Source organism: Rhopilema esculentum, chromosome 6 (genome assembly GCF_057945365.1).
Source record: "Rhopilema esculentum isolate cy_ngs chromosome 6, ASM5794536v1, whole genome shotgun sequence".
Taxonomy (NCBI): domain Eukaryota; kingdom Metazoa; phylum Cnidaria; class Scyphozoa; order Rhizostomeae; family Rhizostomatidae; genus Rhopilema; species Rhopilema esculentum.
In genome coordinates, this window is record NC_142820.1 from 13,041,016 (window position 1) to 13,060,394 (window position 19,379).

Consider the following 19,379-nt stretch of genomic DNA (forward strand, 5'->3'; position numbering starts at 1 on the left):
TCTTAATTATTCGCAGCTAACCACATGCTAACACTTATCGAATCCTTCGCTATCGCTTGCATTCTAGGGGGGGAGCTATGTAGTGATTCCATTCATTCTAATTTTTCCTCACCTATCGCCATCCATTTCTACTCTGTTTATTTTACCTACAGTAATTTCTTCACATCACTACCTCATCAGTACACGCTACGAGCATATCACTATGTCAACATTTCCTCTCTTTTGTTTAGGCCCTCATCAACCCTACACATCTACCTAAATCTCAAGTCCTAAACTATTCACACTTAGCCTAGCCCTTCCTATCTTTTGTTTTCCTTACATCATTAGTGTTAATTTTAGATATTCATTTCTGTATAAAAGCATGTTAATTTTTATGTAAGTTCAGTTCAGTTCACATCAGAGTTACACAGGCAACACACTGTCTCTCTCACTGGCTCCGTGTTCTCTGCACGTAAAATAAGACACGCTGGGTTGGAAATGACACGTTAGTCAAGGATGGATTTATTTAGTGTTTACATTGATCGCTGTTCCGATGTACACTAAACTGGAATCACAAAGCATTGTATGAATATGATGTCATTTGAAATATTGCCACCATATGGCAGGCTACCAAACCTCAAGAATGTCATTCACCTGGGTACCTCATTTAATAAAAACCTTGAAACCATGAGACTCTTTTGCAAACAACAGCTCAGAAGCGAAACTATCAACTTCCGGTTCAGTGTGAAAACAGCTAATGAATAAACTTTTGTACCAAACAGTTTTTAAATACATTTAAAAAGGTGCCAGTTTTCATATTTACCTTTAACGAGGTGCTTTTGTGTGTAATAACCTTAATTTTTTATCAAACACAAAAGATTACGGGATTCTTTAGCAAAGTAACCCCAGACCCTTCTGGCTACCATTAGTGTAGGGCCTTTGGTCCTGGCCCCCTTGGACCCCTAAAACCCCCACCAATTGTAGCTTATACCATCTAAATGAAGGAACATAAAGGAAGATTAATGAAGATTCAGTTGGGGAAAAGCTCTTTGGTAAAACTTGTTCAATTGGGAGCAATCAACAGGAGCTTATCTGAATAAATATGAGTCATGCTATATCTGAGTGTGGATGTTGCTTATTCTGACATAACAGTTGATACACTGACATACAGAGCAATCAAAATAACAGAGTTTTGATTAAATATGGGACATGCTTGCTGTTACTCCTATTCTTTTACTCCTATGCTTGTACTCTAATCAGACAGACATTTAGGCTACACTAATCAACTTATACACAAAAACAGTTCTTCCTTTAAGATAGTAACTAAGGGGGAACTGCCCCTCTAGCCCCAGTGAGCTTCCTTGGTTTAAAAAAACTTCAATTTCAATTACTGTCTTTCAAAAGATTTAAAAAATCAAAGAAAATAGGTCTGCAGAGTACGGCAGAGGCACACATGAGGTCAGTGCTGCAATGAAAATTTGAAATTGCACATCAAATTTGTTATTGTGCTATTATGAACACCTTTCTTTTGTATGCCATATGAATGATTAGATGAGGTTTGCATGCAGTAAACATGCTGGAAGTGATGATACAGGCATAAGATCCTGTCGACAAACCCCTAAAAAAATATGCTTACATGCTTTGACTGGTTCAAAGTGGAAAGAGTAATGGCAAATCAAAAATTATGAGCTTGATTTCATCAATCAGAATAACACACACAATGTAACAAGAAATTACAGCAATTAAAGAAGAGTGCCATCTCCAGTGTGGTGCTCATCAACAGCAATTGGTGGTTTGGTGTCACATTCACAATGAAAAGACTGACAAAAAGACAAAGTAACAAGAGAAATGAAATGACTGATTTGAGGCAGGAAATGAAAAACCGCCTGGTTAAAACAACTACAAAGTAAAACTGAGTTTAGAAGAAAGGTTGTCTCTGACTGGATGGTTTCTTTCCTGTTTAATAAGGTAATTTATATTTTTAATTGAATCAGACAGATCGGTAGAAAATAAGGAGAAACAACTAAATTAAAGCAATACGCGTTATCATGAAATTAAAATTTACAAACAATGACAGTGAAAGAGTATTAATACAAAGGGGCGCTTGGGATATGAAGCTGCGCTGTGAAATTTCCGGTCAATTGTCAGTCGAAGTCTGCTACAATTTGTTCGATAACACGTCATTATGATATTGATTCCTCTCTCGACTAAGTTTTGTAATTCGCCAACTTCATTTCGTCTTTATTCTAGATAATTACTTTCAGTTTCTAAGCAATTCAAAAAAACGTGAATGATCATAATATTTTCGGTGATCGCAAAGAATTTACACCCGCTTAAACCAAATTCTAAATGACTCCTAAAAATATCACAAATTACGAGGAAGTATCGGCAAAAGATTTAAAATTCAAAATCAAGGTATGGGTTCGTGAATAGGGGGTTAATCTCCAACATAAAAAGCAATCAACGTTGTCACCATACAAGTCACACGCTAGGCCCAAGATCAATGTTTGGTTCCTGTTGAAAGAGAAAGAAAATGACATAAAAACTCACCGGGATGGAAACAAACGAAAGCCAGAATTTTTACAAACAATGTGCTCCCAGTTGTCATTTTAGCAGAGTTTAGACGTTATACAGAAGGTAAGGCAGAATCGCGTTGTAGAAAGCCCTATTATTTACATTTTTCAAGTTTTCAATACGTCTGTAATCTCCCTGACCACATCACATTCTGTTCACTTCATTTTGTGGGCGGCTGTTTCGGCTCTATGTGCCTCGTTTCCGCAATGAGGCTTGTCTAGTTCGATATAACCGCAAATCCGTAAGGGGACCGAAATTTCATGGGGAATTGTTACAAGAGGTGCTGTAAAGTTTTAAAATCATCATTATTAAGTAGTAGCTTTCACTTTTTATGCAAAATGCATGACCCAAATCCAACGTTTTGAATGGTAATTAGGGAGTTGGCATATTAGGACTATTTTAAACCGTGGGAAAAGTCGGGGCATTAGGGTTGTTGCAATCGCCGTATTGTCAAAATTTCTTAATGCTTGTATTATATAGAAAACACCTCAAGAGTTAGTTTTCATTTTTCATCGAAAGTATTACTTGGTGAGCATGAAGGTTAATCGACTTCACTTTTTGTTTGATGCTTTTATCCTAATCTGAAAATTCTGTTCAGGCCTTCAACATTGAGAGTAGAAAAGTGCTTATATCAGACCGTCTGTAGATGCTTTAAGCACGTGGGTTTTGGCAGGAAGTATCAGACAAAATGACAGAACGTGTTTCTCGTCGGTTCTGCAGTATTTATTCTATACGACCAGATCGTGACCGAGATGGTTTCGATACGCGAGCAAATATATAATTAAATCGTTTAATAAAAACCCAATTATGGCCCTTGTTTGTTCTTTACGACGATAATGTTGCACCTGTTGTGATTAATGAAAACGATTGTCATCTTTCTTCCTCTATATTTTGTTTTGTTAGCTTGTCAATATCAACATGCTTCCGGGGTTCCGTGCCTTCAGGGGGCTTTACTTTAGATAACTTCTACTGTTCAAATTCCCTGACCACTCCCAATGTACTTCCATTTATAAAAACTTTGCTCCTGTAACTTTTCAATAAAAACACAGTGTTATATTTAAGCTGTAATTGAGTTAAAAACAAACAGCCCATAACAGTAAAATTATTGTGTTTAGGATTAAGGCAAAAAACTCCTTTTTGTACGCTGTAAACAATGTTAGAGATGTATCAAGAGCCTTTTACTCTACAACATCAGTGTCTTGAAAATATTAGGAAATATTTTTTCCATTCTTTAACTTTTCCCTTATGACTTTATACATAGCAATGTATTACATTTGTAAGCCTTGTTTGTAAATAATTGATGAAGTATTTGGATTCTGGAATCTTTCCAGTTTGCAGGATGACAGCGAAAATTCGGAAGTATTTCGGTTCAGTTTCACATGAAAAGATGCTTTGTCCAATATTTCCCGGGAATTGAAGCCTTGATCATGCCGTGAGGTGCTGAGTCAGACATGAATTCATCTTGCATCGTTTTGTTTGTATGAAACATTTCTCACACTAATGAAGCTTGCTCTAAATGAAAACAGATCTTAGAGGATTTTAGTCCACAGGCGAAGGACGTAGGGGGAGTCAAACAACAGAGGGCGGGAAAATTTGTATCCATGTAAGAGTTAAATTTAAATGAAGAAGTTTTCAATCTCAGACTTTATGCTTCTTCCCTTCAAAATGATTAGTAAAGAATGTCCGGATTCAGGGGCGCCGGAAGCACGGGGGCAGCGGGGGCATCACTGTGCCCTTGTAAAAATGACACTGTGCTTGTCGAATGGAATAGTGAGATAAAATATTAGTGTGGTTAGGAACAAAATGAAAGCAATTAAAACATTGGGTGCATTTGTTATGAACTTATAAGCAATAATACTATTTCTTTCGGCAACACTCTAAAATGTAGGAAATTACTGTAGAATAAGGTGAGTAGCGTAACGGAGGTACTAAGGGAAAACTGAGATGGGGCCCCTTTTAACGGACTCTAGTAGAGCATGTCAAACACTAATGCAATACGCAACAATAATCTAAGTTAATTTGTAGAAGCTTCAATTGAAGTAATCTAAAAGCTTTTAAAAATGAGGTGAACCTTAATAAAGTCATCAGAATTTATAAAAAAGAAGTTGCCATGCCAGTAAAGAAGGTAACAAAGATGGGAACCCTTTGATCAATCATGACTTCAATTTAATTCCATAAAGAATGCCTGCCAGAGCTCACAAGTCATTGCAATTGTACAATTCATTTGCACTTTTATCTGCAACTGCAGAACGTACTTTTAGCACAATGCAGCGTGATACGAAATGACAGCAAACAGTCCACGGGGTGGGGGGGGGGGGGTTTAACTAAGCCTAATTTGAACGGGGACTTGTCATTTTGGTTAACAAGTTTGGACCCATAAATCCGTACATGTCTGAAAAATCTGACCCATAATTCTGCATACATGATAAAGACTATGCCCATAATTCCGTAAAGCAGATAACGATTTTAAAGCACAACAAAATCATCAAACAAATTTTACATGTCTTTTGCCAAAAATCTCAATATTGCACATATTTCATACTTTTATTTCTAACTGGACATTCATTTTGCTAATGCTCAATCTCCCTCCTAATAATTTTGCAATATTTTTCTGCACATATTTCAAAAACTGATACCGATAATTCCGCACTTTTCAGAAAAAGGTTTCCCTAAAACATTGCACGTCCCCCTACCTTCAAACATGTTAAGGTACCCTCCCCCCCTTCCCAACCAGCAAAAGCCTAAACAACAAAATGGGAGGTTTTAGACTGGCCTTTTAGATTAAATGTTTTATTGGTACCAAAGTATTATGTTGTGTCATTTTTCGTTAAAATTCTAATATTAGTCATTGAAATTGTGCCCTTTAAGTAGCTGCCCCCGCCGCCTCAAAAAGCTTTCGGCGCCCCTGTCCGGACTGCACACGTAGGCTCATCTTCTAGTGCTTTCAAGTGGCTTGATCTCTAAAGTAACATTGATGAATTAAGTTTAAAAAACTTTCTTTCACATGTATTGATATTTTCAATAATTATTGAAAAAAATATCACTAAATAAAGAGACTTGTTGATTGGAAAGACCCTTTTTTATAAGAAAACCTCAATATTCAAAAATATTGTTTTATTTGAGAACAAGAATATTCTCGAGTATAAGAAAATTCTTGAACGATACAATGTGTAAATTCGCCTGAAGATCAAAGAAAAGGATTTAAATCTTTGTTGATGAGTAACTATCAAAAAGTATAAAAAGTAGAATAGAACAATAAATGTGGTAATAAAATACAATGCCTAATCTAAAGGAACTATTTCAACTCGGTCTAATGTATTTTCATGTAAGTTCTCGGAATCATTATGGGCGTAGGAGATGCTAAACGTTTAAGGGGGGCTTAATGCTGATCTTGCCTGAATATTGTTGCTTAACTGAGAAAGAACTGTTCTAATGGAGCCTGAAAAACGACGAAATCTGCCTGATTCTGGGGGCTGCAGCCATCCCAGCTCCTTTTTCTCCCAAGTCTTTGTTATCATTACCCTGGGCACCAGACTCACGTTCCCAGGGTATGTTATCATCTGAATTTGTAATTCTGCTTTGGGCAAGAGCTCTATTGAAGTACTCGATTATTCCTATAGCGTGAATGTTCCACTTGTTTTGCTTTTTGAAAAATCAAATAAACTAAAAATCTAAGTCTTAATGATGCTTGAGCCTTCATTATTCTGGAGTGAATTATACTTAAATCATCACTGAATGATATAAATTTTCTTATATAGCCTTGATATTCTTGTAAACAGTATTCTTGTACGAATTATGTTTAAGCAAAGAACCCATGTTCAATTTTTAAAGTATTGGTCCCTGTAGAAAAGTGCCGTGCTCTTTGGACATTTTGAAAAATGACATCATCACAAACTTTAATCATATGACAAAAATTTGATGTTGAACTAAAAATTGTTGCCAGAAGATTATCTAAATGCAAATCGCCAGGGATTTTCTGCGTTTAAAGAGACCGATTTTAAAATGAGAACCCCCCTCCCCCATACAAAAACTCTAGGTCACTCCAGGCTCATAGTTTCAAGGCATACGGATCGTATATAAATCTTTGGATCCTCAAATTAAGAAACTTTTGACGATGTGCTATCAAAGTATTAATGCTTGATTTGATTTTTCAAATTGTCGTTATTCATTTAAATGCTAAATTACAATGTAAATTACTATGTTTAATGCAAGAACTATGTGTATTCGTGAAAGATATCCACGTCAATTTTAACCGGAAGTTTTTCAAATCCGTTTGTATAAAATGTTAGTTCCAAGAAACAGAATATTCTATTACCTCATCTTCTCTAGAAACATCTTTGTCTTCAAGTTTTTGGTTTTATTCAGGTAGGAGGGCTGTTTATTGCAATATCAAAATTTCCTTGGTTTTGCTGGCCTCAAATCTTAAGTTTTATGAGAGCTTGTATAACACAGGCAATTGGCTAAACCTGCTTTTCTGTCACACATCGAAATCTTTAAAACAATCAACACAATTTGATTTCAAATTTTTTAACAAGATCTAGCGATGGGTTTGTGGCGGCCAAACTGAAATCCAGGAAATTTTATTCAACCTGTCTTTTTGTCTTCCATTGTTTTCAGTCTAACCAAGGTTCATCAAACGGCTGTACGTCCAGTGTTCATTTGCAGACAGGTCTTACAACTTTTGAAAGGCACTCAGAATTTTTTTTGCAGCTGTAACTGCGTACAAGAGGGCAATTTTTCCTTGAAATAGCGAACAGGAGTTTCACTAAAATTAAGTATTTACAGGGATATAGGATTCCCAACAAGGTCATCGACGAAATTAAAAGATTATTGGCATTCAATCTTACGACTTTTACAAGGTTTTAATTTTCACTATGAACATGGCTGTGTAAGGTTGGGTTTAAAGTGGCTTATTAAATTAGTTTGGAAAAATTAGTTAATATTATCAAATTAGTTTATATCCTAAACAAAGCATCCGTTGCAAAAACAAATAATGCATAGAGCACTCAACGAAACTAAAATAAATTAAAACCTTACATAAAATGATTGAAATTAAAATTTTATGCATTTTCTTTATACTAGACCCTTTCCCAATAGTTTTCATGAGTGGTGGCGCTAGAAGCCAAACCACGACGTGCCGACTATATCAGAAAAATTCAAGTGCCGACGATTTAAAAAATGGTTGCCTAAAGACTTTATGAACTCGCTTGCACAGTTTCATTAATTCATAAATGTTGTTGAAAATGAATGAAAAAAACTATTTTTATCCGTCAATCAAATCATTTATTTTCTTAAAAGTAGACATTTCGTTATTCAAATTGATCAAATTTGATATGCAAATGTTTTGATGTGCCTCACTTGTATGCCCTTCTAGAGTACATTCTTATATTTCTAAAACTGTCTTTTAAAACGGCCTACAAGCAGCGAAGTGTGCCCGGTTTTAGACAGTACGGTACACACACAGTCACCGTAGCAACAACAACATTTTATGAGACCTTAATCCGAAATTTGACAACTTGATAAAAATATATGCTGGAATGATCCGCATAAAGGCCCGAATGACGTCAATGAATAGAAACTACGCCAAATAAAAGCCTTCATTAGTTGCTACATCCCTCAATATCCCCTCCAGCTGGAAACCGTTTGTTAAGATAATCGGGTGGATCGATGACAAGCAGGTATGTGTCGCGATGCCTACCAATATGGTATGGGATGCTGAAGATTAGTAGGATAGGGCAAACTCTAATAAACTTGGGAGAGTCGAACAGAGTAGAGAGCAGAAAGACGGAGAGAGCACAATAGAATAAAATGTTTCTAAGTTTAAATCAGATGCAAAATTGTATTTCTATCTGTCAGAAAAAGTTCATTTGAAATCTTCCCTACGAATTATCATCTTTCTTGTGTCGTTAACATTACTGTGGTTAGGAGTTACAGTGAATCGATGATAGCTTCAATTTCCTCGGAGATGCGATCGCGCTTGGCTTGGTTGTTCTGGTTGCTGTCTATGTATTGCTGCTTGCCAATCTTGTTGCTGACGACCTTTTGGGCAAGCGCCACTGACTGGTCGATCAGCTGTTTAAGATCTGTCTCCTTCTTCTGCAATTCCTGAAGCTGAAACCGCAACAACAAAAGCAAGTTTATACCAAATATTAAAATAACTACAACCAATCAAATCTATCAAAATCAAAGAGTGGTGTGTGGCACAGACAATTTGGCATCCAACTACCATTGGCAACCATTTTCAGACTACTAAGCTTATATGTGAGGACCTCTCCGAAGACCCCCTTCTAACCATTATTACAAGAACTGACTTACCCCCGGGAAGAGGACTTTTAGTTAGAAAGAGGGACTGTTCGAATCACGTTGAGGAGTTGTAAAGAGTATTTGTTTTTAAAGGTTTGCGTTGGAAGACTATGTCGTGTTTTGTATGTTTATTACTTGAAGCTATTTGATTTGCACTCGAACCGGGCCAAATAAAGTTTGGAAAGTTCGCAAAGATAGCTATTACTTATCAATGGACAGTGAAAAACCATGCAAATAACCGACAGACTGTAATATGAGGGGGCAGGGGAAGGGATGCCAAGCAAAACAAAACAGCTTTTTAGCAAAGTCTTTTTTTGGAATCTTTGGTTTAGCCCCCCTCCCATTTTCAAACATGAGCCTAAGCCCCTGTGTAGTCCTTTTTTGGTGGACACTACGCATGGTGAGATACCCCAATACTTTGTGCAGTACATCTAAAATACTTAGGCTACGCTGATCAAACTCCGGATTTGTTTCCTCCGATTCACTTTCAACAGTTTAAAAAATTCTTCCTGTTCAAATAGATACGTCATAAAATAAAAAAGCTGCGGAAACGATGACTGTTTCCTCGTGGCTTCCTTTAAACAGTGCAACAAAACAAGCTACTGTCAAATGTTTAAAAAATAATCTATTTTGGGTGTTCACATAGAGTATTAAGGTTTTCATCCTGCTCCGCTTGAGAAATGTATCCCTTTACATGTCTGAACTTGTGAGCGTTAGGTCAAAGCAGGCATATTTTGACGGCTCTATCATACGATAGCGAAGAAGTGTGAATGGGGCCTACGGTCATATAATGCTCAAAATAATGCCGATTAAGACAAACCTTATCAGCAATTTCTGGATCCTCTTTCACGAGAGCTTCCTGATGTGCCAACACTTTGGTATTGGCTGCATTATAGTCGCCATTGAGTTTCTTCAAAGCGTTGTTGAAGGCAGGCGCATCTCGAGAGGATTTGAATTTGTCACACTCGGAGTCATACAAGGATGAGATATTGCTCCTTTTTTTGAGCAACAATGACAACTCCTCAAGGAGGCCTGCTGCTTTCATTTTCGACTCCTTTGAGGCATCCTGAGGAAAACAGAGAAACAATATTCGTTATTACACATTACCAAAATAAAATAACCTTCAAAGAGAAACGAAGATACACTACTAAATGATATATTCCTCTAATTAGAAATTTTTTTTGTTTTCACGACCAACAAAACTAACGGGGCAACTCCCTGCATACCACATCGTTGTTTCACATAAAATTTTAAAGTTTGTTTATAGTTGGTGTCTGTGGTAAGTTGGCTGACTAGAAGCTGCTGTCTCACTTCTTCATGGTAAAATCAAAATTTACAAAATGCTGTCACACGGAAAATTTACAAACCCAAGTTGCTGTTGTTCTTAAGACTTCACCACACGATTTACAATTATTTTTTATTCGGTGATGTCAGTGATGTCACGAAAGCATTAAGAGATCATATGGTTCATATTTTGTCAACAACAGTAACAATGAAATTGAAATATACATCGCTCCACATCCACAAATAATGAAATTTAAAAAGGATCTACCTTGGTGATTGAGAAGTCCATGCGCACGATGATGATGACTAGCAAGAACAGAAGATAGAAAGCACCAACAACGAGCAACGGCTCTTGAAGCAACAGCACTTTCTTGAACTTGTAATGAATCTAAAAATCCAACATGCACAATATTTCATACAAAATCAAACACGCGTCAAACAAAACAAATTGTCTAGGCCCCTGGTCTAGGCTCCTGTTGATACAAAAATCCACGCTTAGGCTTCCATTTTCACAACAACCGAGAATGTACAATTAAAAAATAATTTGCCAATAAAAATACAAGGCCTGCAAAAATAGAAGAGACAAATGCAGACAATTAAATAGGTAATTAGAACTTAGGGCTGCAATTTCATCTCGAAGGAGCAACTCCATTAGTAATTTGTGACCCAAACGAACCAAGAATGGTACGTTATGTTTAGAAGAAAATTTTCTTCTAATCAAATCACGCAAGGTACTTTAATTCATAGACGAACTTTAAGGTACTCATAACGAATTCCGTATTGGAATTAGGCTGAAACCACATAGCATATGGGAGTTGTTGTTTAAAGGTTTCAACGGCCAATGTTTGGAGGTTGTCACTTGGGGCAAGAGCTGCCATAATATGCTGGAGATAAAACATATAGCAAAATAGCCATGGGGAAATGCAAGCATGCAAGCAACAAGTTTTACAGACCTCCATATCTTGTATATGATTATCAACGACATTTTCCTTTTTCAAAACAACAACTGGTCGGCCAGCAGTGTCCAGGTAGGTGTGGTGAACTTCTCTTTTTTCTTCTGATACTTTGAAAGGAGTTTTAACTTTGATGTCCCTTTAGTAAACAGGTAAATATATTGTATTGGTTGAAATCCATAAAACAAACATATCTAATAAAACATTATTTTAAAAGAAACTTTCAAGAAAAATCTGCAAGGTCCTTTTTATTTCTGCTTGGATTAAATATGCCAATAGAAAAAAAATTCTTGTTAATTTGCAATCACAACAGCGAGATATCGGTGCAAAAATGGAGGTTAATTGAAAAACTCAATAAGCCCCCAAAAGGTCTAGACGGGAAGCTTAAAAGGGAGGGGGTATATACATTGTAGAAGTGGGATTTATCAAGATTCAAGGCTGAACGAATAGGACTCTGAAACCAGAGAATGTGAGAACATAGAATTGGCTGAACTTTGAAATACAGGAGCACAATAGAGATATGCACTTTCTGCCAAAACAAATAATTACAACAGAGTTTTGGAAAAATTAACTTAACAACAATCCAAAGAAACATGTATGGCTAGATGTATACACACATATGGCTTGGGGGGGGGGGGAGGGTCCAATGTCCAAAAAGGGGGAAATTCAAAGCAATAGCATTTGAAGCTCTTAAATGTAGACATAAAAAGAGAAAATAAAACTTACTTGACACCCTCAGGGAGCACAACCTTGACAGTTAGCTTCTCAATAACAAAGTCATCAAAAACGTGATCGATCAACCTCATTTTGAGTCCATAGTTGTCACCTTAATTGTCAAAGGCATTTCATTAACTAAGTGAAACAGAAACTATCCTTTAAGAATATTGTAAACTATTTCAAGTAAATTATTTGTAGATAGTTGGTGCTTAAAAATGGGTAATTCCTAGACTTGCTGTCACAAATTACATTCAGCTGTGTTAAAAATATATGTGCAGATTGCTCAGCTGGTTAACAAACTTGTTTCTAAAAAATGTCCCCTTCTAAAGAAATTTAACGGAACAAGTTACCAGGTATAAAATCTACCATTTTCTTGAAAGCTGTCCTGGCATGGCATGCAAATACAGATGATTCTCAAGCAGGAAACAAGCAACAAGTTTGTTCCTACCTCTGTTAAACAGGTACTCATAGGCTGGCACATTGTATCCAATGTAATACTGTGTCTTCCATCCACCAAACAATGGAAACCTGGGCCTGAGTTCAAGTTCAACTGCCTCTTCTTGCACTAACATGTTGCTTGTTGAAATATTGCCAATAACATCACGGTAATAGACATCCTTTGCAGCAGCTGGCAAGGCAACTTTGAGAGACTTCACTGCAGCATGAGTTTGTGTTCTTTGGTAGTCATATCTTGAAAATGTACCCTACAGAAATGATATAAAGTAATACTACATATTGTTTAACATTAATGCTAATATTATGCAGATAATTGATTACAGAAATTCGTTTAAAATGCTTCCAATCTTATATAGATTCACATACAGCAATTTAGCTACTGCGGTTTGCACCCGTCCAAATTAAAGGCACTTGATCCTGTTAGTCAACTGTTCTTGTTAACAACAGGTGGAGCGATGTAATTACAATTTAGAAATCATGAAAATTAGTGTAGAGTTGCTGACTGGAGAATCAATAATAGCCTATTGTATGGTGCAACCAATGGGAATTCAAGTGACCACTGAATTCATGGGGACATTGCACCTTTGAAAAGACTTCAGTTGGTCTGCAAGATCAGGTTTTGTGCACCAAGAGGCACCCTGTAGACCTGCTTGTAGCTAAAACAAGTCAACAATTTCCGGTAATAGTAAGTGCTATGTCATTAACTCAGGATAGCTTGTACGGCCAGAATAAAAATATCCAATACAAATTCATCTTTTTGCTGAAATAACACAAACAAAAACAAGCATTTGCAAAATTGTAACAAAAAAGCAGTTCTTAGCAAGAATGCTAAAACAAAATGAAAATAGCTTTTAACCTTGAGGAGTGCACCAACATGCTTGATAGTGAAAGACTCCTCCACTGCAACGTTTCCCCAATGGGAAACTTCAATTAATCTTGTCATTTCAACAACCTGAAATTGTAAGCAATTAGAATTAAAAAACACAGCACTCCTCATAGGATAGGTAAGCTATGCACCACAAAAAGTTGCAAAAGGTCTCAAAATAGAAGAAAAATTGCTTTAAAATCATAAATTTGAAATTATACTGTAATTTCTTGTTTGCTTTAAACTTGTATACCTTGTAGTTAAAGTTTTGGTGCAATGAAAACTTTCTTGACACCACTACATTTTAATGTGTCTAAATATTGTGCTTAAATACCTGTACCCAGCTACCCACTTGTACCCAACCACCCGCCTGTACCCAAGCCTCACCAGTATAAAAGCTCCACCTACCCATACACTTCCACTCTAAGAACAGCACATGTCCCTCTTTTTTATTGTTTTATGATGATGATAATGATTACGATAATAATGGAAGTGCTTCAGGCAACTGTGAGAACTTTTGTTAAAAAAATAAATAAATTGACAATAAAGCTTACTGAAACAAAAGGAGAGTTGTTTTCATAATGAATCTTCATGCTATCAACACTCAGAGGCTTGACATCATTGTATGGACCATATGTGACAATACTTTCGCTGACACTTGTTGGCTTCAGTTTGCTGTGACTCTCAATAGATGATGATGAGAGTTTCACTGTAGTTGTCTGGGTCTTGATAGTGTATGGAGAGTAAATATAGTGATTTCCGTTGAAGATAACCAGTTGCTTGTCTGACTGACCAATTGATGCTGGGTATGGGGTCAACATATGGGTATAGACCTTCTCAATATTGACAGTCGCAGATTTTCCAGGGGCCAGTGCTGATGACAATTCAACTTCAAAGAAGAGATCATTTCTAAGGAAAGAAATAATATAACATTTACTAAAGATTTGACAAATTTTGCATCAAATTTAATTTAAAAAAATTCATAATTCAAATTTTCCTCTGAGCGGGAGATGCATTGCTGAACCTTGGTGCAAATATCGAAACAGAAATTGAAAGAAATTAACATTTTGGTGAATAATGAAAATTACTGCTTACTGGTCTGTCATGAAGTGGGTGATACCAGATCATACAACATAGGCAGCTCAGCACATACAACAATTGCTTAGCAACACAGAACTGACTTACTCTATACATCAAAAGCTAAAATATACAAATATATGCCTGATATGTATGCTAAACGCACTTGTTTGTTGGAACTGTTGTTTCCTTGAACTTCAATTTCTCATCATCTTCTTCATTCTTGCCTTTCAACTACATAATAGGAATGTTTTCACATCTTATAAAGAATAAAATTCAACATGTATTAATCAACTTAAAATGATCACAGCTAAAGATTTGTACCAGCACTTCCAACTCGGAAATTAAGTGCCGTAAATGAAACAATAGGGTGGCATAGTGGTGATGTCACAAGAATGTAGCAGATGTAACTGATTTAGTACAAGTAAAGGTATATCATCTTATTCCTTCTACTCATGCAGCCGAAATGCAAAAAATTGAAATTAGATGCCTAGGATAAAAAATCTTGACATGTGTGATGCTGGTAAGACAATGACACTTTTTAATTGATAAAAACCTTCCATAAAATATACTATGATCAGACACTTTTTCTTTTATATGATTTAGGGGCAGTTTGAGGATGGGTTCAATGCAAGATGAAAGGGACTTTTGAGTGCATATGGTCAAAAAATCAATACCACAAAGGTTATGTTACTACAACTTTAGTTATTGCAACCAAAATAACTTCAAAACTTGCCAATACATATTAGTAATTTTTTTCTTCTTAAAAACTTTCACCTTTGAGTTGTGTTTATCTTTCATGCAGTTTTACATCCCCTGGGATGCCCCAAACTTAACCTGATCTGACATATTTTTCATGTATATAATAGGTACACTATGTACTTCAAAAATTGGGTAGTCATTTCAGAAGGAACTTCTGATGCTATTTTTGAAGAATTTGCAGTACTTTGACAACCCCTTGCTGCCATCAATAATTTGAAGAATTTTGACAAGCGTTTGTTACCAGAAACTGTCAAGAATAGTTTTCTTTTATTGTAGCAGAGGTGAGTCATAGCACTAGTAGCATTTTATTAACAAGAACATGATATAGAAATGACATTTTTAAAACAATAACTCCAGTCTAGAACTTTTGATTAAACAATAAACTTAGACATGGCAGGCACAATTGTCAACTATATATAGTCAACTAATGTCAACGATATATCATCAACTAATTCAACCCAATTTTTTCCTAACATGAAACAAACAAGCTGCAGAGTGTGTTGCATTTCTGATGACTGACAACATTTCCCATTTGGAATAAAATCTTTCAGAAGTGGAACGTGTTAAATCATCATAAAACCCTTGCTATAATTCGAGCTAAGATTATACCGAAAACTAAAAAGGCTCAAAGATGGCTGATCCTGCCATAGGAAAATCAGCTATACTATTGTACAAACAGTTCCGTATTCAAAACAAGTTAGGCTTGCAAAAGGCTTTTCATTATTTCGTTCCATAATCACATAAAATTTTGTACGGTTTCGTAAAGTGTTGATCAAGTAATAACAACAACATAAAATAACAACTATTATTCTAAAACTTAAAACACTTTAGCTTACCGTTGCACTGAAATACGCTACGTGGTCAGCTTGTTTTGAACTGACAGCAACTAGGAAGGATCTGCAAGCTTCTGAACCAGTGTTTTCTAACGTCAGCTCAGCACTCACTTTGGCAATTTGAGATGATATGTCTATAGCTCTCTCAGCTTTTGAGATGACGATTTTATCGTTGATGGTACTACCCGTTGAAAACTTCCATGCTAAACTGATGTAAAATACACTAAAAAGAAGCTTGATGCCTGTCATGGTCTTATATTCCCGACGATGCCGGAGATTACTTGGATTTTTCCTGCGTCTTCTTTCTCCAAGGAACTCCAATGGCCGCCAATCTTTAATGAAAGGCAGTAGCTCTTTTGCTAATGCCTCACTTTGGCTCGTTTCGGCCTCGCTCTGGTTGCTAGGCCACGTCGCTCTAAAGCAGTCCCTGAGGCTTCACTATTGGGTAGATAGTTCAGATGAAAGTAATAGTTTTGGATTCCTGAGGCCAGCAGCGGTTTAGGGACTGCGGCACCGGGAGCCAAAAAAATTTGCGGGATCCTGGTTCTTTCAAGTTTTTAATTTTTGTCTTAGATGTTGAGCCCTTTTTGGCTACGAAAAGCGCGGGGCCTGGGGCCACGCTCCCTAAAACCGTCATTGCCTGAGGCATAAAAATCTAAACATTTGCAGAATTCGGCACCTTCTCCTCTTTGATGGAATCATCAAAGACAAGGAATGACTTAAAATTCATCAGCGAGTCAAGGAGGTTATCCTGCAAGCCTTTATCAATATCGTCTCATTTTTAAACATCTGGATACATTATTTATTTATTAATAGCTTTGAAAAAAGCAAACATTTAGTAAACTAAAGCTTTTCGTCTGACACTCTTCAGAGTTTAAAACGTCAGAACATAGATCGAAAACTCTACGCTAAGAAATATATATACCCAGTTGTGGATCGAAATAGGCCAATCAGAAACACGAGCACATGACTGTAAAGGTTGACCAATCAGTGCCGCTTGCCTATTAGAATGTTACCAATGGAGTCCTAAGGTGAAAACGAACTCCTTTTGTCTACACAGTAGCGGTTTTTTCGTGCTTATGTAGATAGATTCTAAAACTGCTAGGTGGAACGACGATCGGGCTTTACCAATAATCCGAAACATGTCGCCATGATAGTTTTTTGCACAAACTGGGTTTTCTAGCAAATGCTGCCCGATAGCAGAATCGCAGGTCAACCTTTACAGTCATGTGCTCGTGTTTCTGATTGGCCTATTTCGATCCACAACTGGGTATATATATTTCTTAGCGTAGAGTTTTCGATCTATGTTCTGACGTTTTAAACTCTGAAGAGTGTCAGACGAAAAGCTTTAGTTTACTAAATGTTTGCTTTTTTCAAAGCTATTTACAAGTTTTGTACCACCAAAAGATTGTTTGCATATTTATTTATTCTCAAAAATATGTTTTACTTGTTTCTATAGAGGGCTCGTTCACTAAAACTAGCAGTTAAGCGTAACGTATTGACACGCAAGTACGATGCTGATGATGGTGATGAATACACACCAATAATTTTCCAACACAACAATGCTGTAACTTGGAAGTAACAGACCACCAATATTTTCTTCCACCCCTTCCCCCCCCCCCTCTTCAAATAAAAAGATAGGGTAATATATTATCCAATCATTCTCTACGATCTGAAGTCAAATTTGACCAAGTTTTGGGTTCCAAGTAACATAACATTATTCCATGATCTCTGAGAAAGAAGCTAAACTTGACACCCAGCAACTACTACAAGGAAAAGTAGCCTAGCCGATTAATGGAGGTAAAAAACAATGAAATTCACAGTTTTAATAACGTAATCATGCACAAGCCTTATCTTTCTTATTCCTCAGAAAAGCTCTCATCGGCCGTGCACGTTGAAGGTTGACGATGTTATGTCCATAGCCGGCGTAATATAGCATTAACATTTTCTAAAAAAGGAGTTGAACTTAATTGTACAAATAACTTTTTTAGCGCATCGAAAATCTTCATCAATCGGCGCAAGCCTCATTCACCACTAGGCCCACAAGTCCCATGGCCCAAATCAATTGGGTGAGGTTCGGACTGAAGTTGAGTCGTTATGTGATTCATACGACATAACGAGTCCTTTTACTAGCTTGTAGCCATTCGAAGAGTTTACTTTATTTCTTTAAAAATTATAATACAAGACGAGGATTAGAAGAACACCTAATGAAGAACATATCATGTGACTGCTATTCTACCAGAATCAACCCGCTTTACTTTCACATTCGGTCAGTAACTGAGATGTTAGCGAAGAGCGTACGAATTTGTGATTTCACTCGAATTAAGTTTAGTAGTTAAATGTATGCGTTATTTTTTATTCATTCGACTAAAAAGGAAGAAACTACAATACTTAGGTCCAAGAGCAAATCATTGAAATTGCATTTAGGGGGAATATCTCGTGGGACCCACTATGCCATTACCCGAGTTTTTGCTATTTAGCACGTGAAATGGTTGCTGGATTGGCAAATTAGCTTTGGGTTTGTAAATCAGGGGCAGGTATAAGTGGACAAAAAATTGCATTCGTGTACGTCTTTCCAAATTTACCCTTGAACTGAAAATCTGTAATAATTTTACCTGACAAGAAGAGTGGTTTTTCAATAATTTAAGAGACATCACATTGTTTTGTTTTGCTCTTGGGCTCATTAAATCAAGAACCAGAAGACAATTCCCTCTAACTGCTTTTTGAAAGGCGTGTCATTCTCAGACCTGGCCCCTTCCCTACAGACCCAATTGTTTATTCATCACTCTTCTACGTAACCCGATATTTCATTGCTATTTTATAAATATTAACATCATATCATTGAAAACCCACATACATAAGGGCCTGTTTACATGAAGTGGGCTATGAGGACACGATTTAACCTACTTAGGTGGGATGGCCTCTTATTTGAATATTGTAAAGGAGGTTTTTATTAGTTCATGACGCCACAGTGTTGAATATCAGTTTATGGCGAATAACGATTGGATTCCTTTTCTGACCGTTAAATTATACGTTATGCTCAGGTTCGTACTTCAGTTAGACGATCAACATGTTCGTTAGTGTCATTTCAATTGAGGAAACGTTTGAATTCTCTAGGTTTCTGTACGCTTTTACTACGGTTTTAGCAGAAGAGCCTGAACTCTTGCTGCCGATTCATACGACAATATGATTTGGCTTAGTTTGGCGCCAACTTTCTCTACGCAGGCGCATTGACTTTCAGTGAGTGGCCTAGCCCAACTGATTGCGTTTACAATGGATAATTTCCATCCCACCTGATGCTGATCCCACCTGTCCTTCTTGCGGATCTCACCTGTGCGGGCTGGCCCACTCTCCATGTGAACGCAAATACAGAGAACAAAGGAATGTATAGAAAGCACGGATCCCACTTGAGTTAACCAGCACACTTCATGTAAACAGGCCCTAAATAAGCACCCTGCCATCCTTAACTTCAATTTGAGGAAGATATAACGGTTTGAGGGTGTAAAATCATGATAAAATGCCATTTTACAAGAGCGCAAACACCAAGTAACTGAAAGACACTCTATGAATAATAAT

At 36.7% G+C, this 19,379-nt stretch overlaps 2 protein-coding genes across 4 annotated transcripts in view; both read right to left on the reverse strand.

The window, feature by feature from the left end:
* The window catches only part of LOC135685899 (receptor-type tyrosine-protein phosphatase kappa), a 36,223-nt gene extending 33,486 nt beyond the window's left edge, over nucleotides 1-2,737 (reverse strand). For all 3 annotated transcript variants that reach the window (XM_089108930.1, XM_089108931.1, XM_089108929.1), the window contains exon 1: nucleotides 2,530-2,737. In XM_089108930.1, the coding sequence (XP_088965056.1) occupies nucleotides 2,530-2,587 (58 nt within the window). In that variant the 5' untranslated portion in view covers nucleotides 2,588-2,737. The remainder of the gene's footprint in view (nucleotides 1-2,529) is intronic.
* Nucleotides 2,738-8,347: 5,610 nt separating this feature from the next.
* On the reverse strand, nucleotides 8,348-16,152 carry LOC135686654 (dolichyl-diphosphooligosaccharide--protein glycosyltransferase subunit 1). The gene is made up of 10 exons (XM_065202928.2): nucleotides 15,807-16,152; nucleotides 14,375-14,442; nucleotides 13,686-14,040; nucleotides 13,123-13,218; nucleotides 12,259-12,514; nucleotides 11,820-11,919; nucleotides 11,094-11,232; nucleotides 10,409-10,528; nucleotides 9,677-9,922; nucleotides 8,348-8,664 (listed from the first exon to the last, which is right to left on the reverse strand). The coding sequence occupies exons 1-10, from the start codon at nucleotides 16,050-16,052 to the stop codon at nucleotides 8,482-8,484; spliced, it is 1,809 nt and encodes a 602-aa protein (XP_065059000.1). The 5' UTR covers nucleotides 16,053-16,152; the 3' UTR covers nucleotides 8,348-8,481.
* Nucleotides 16,153-19,379: the final 3,227 nt, after the last annotated feature.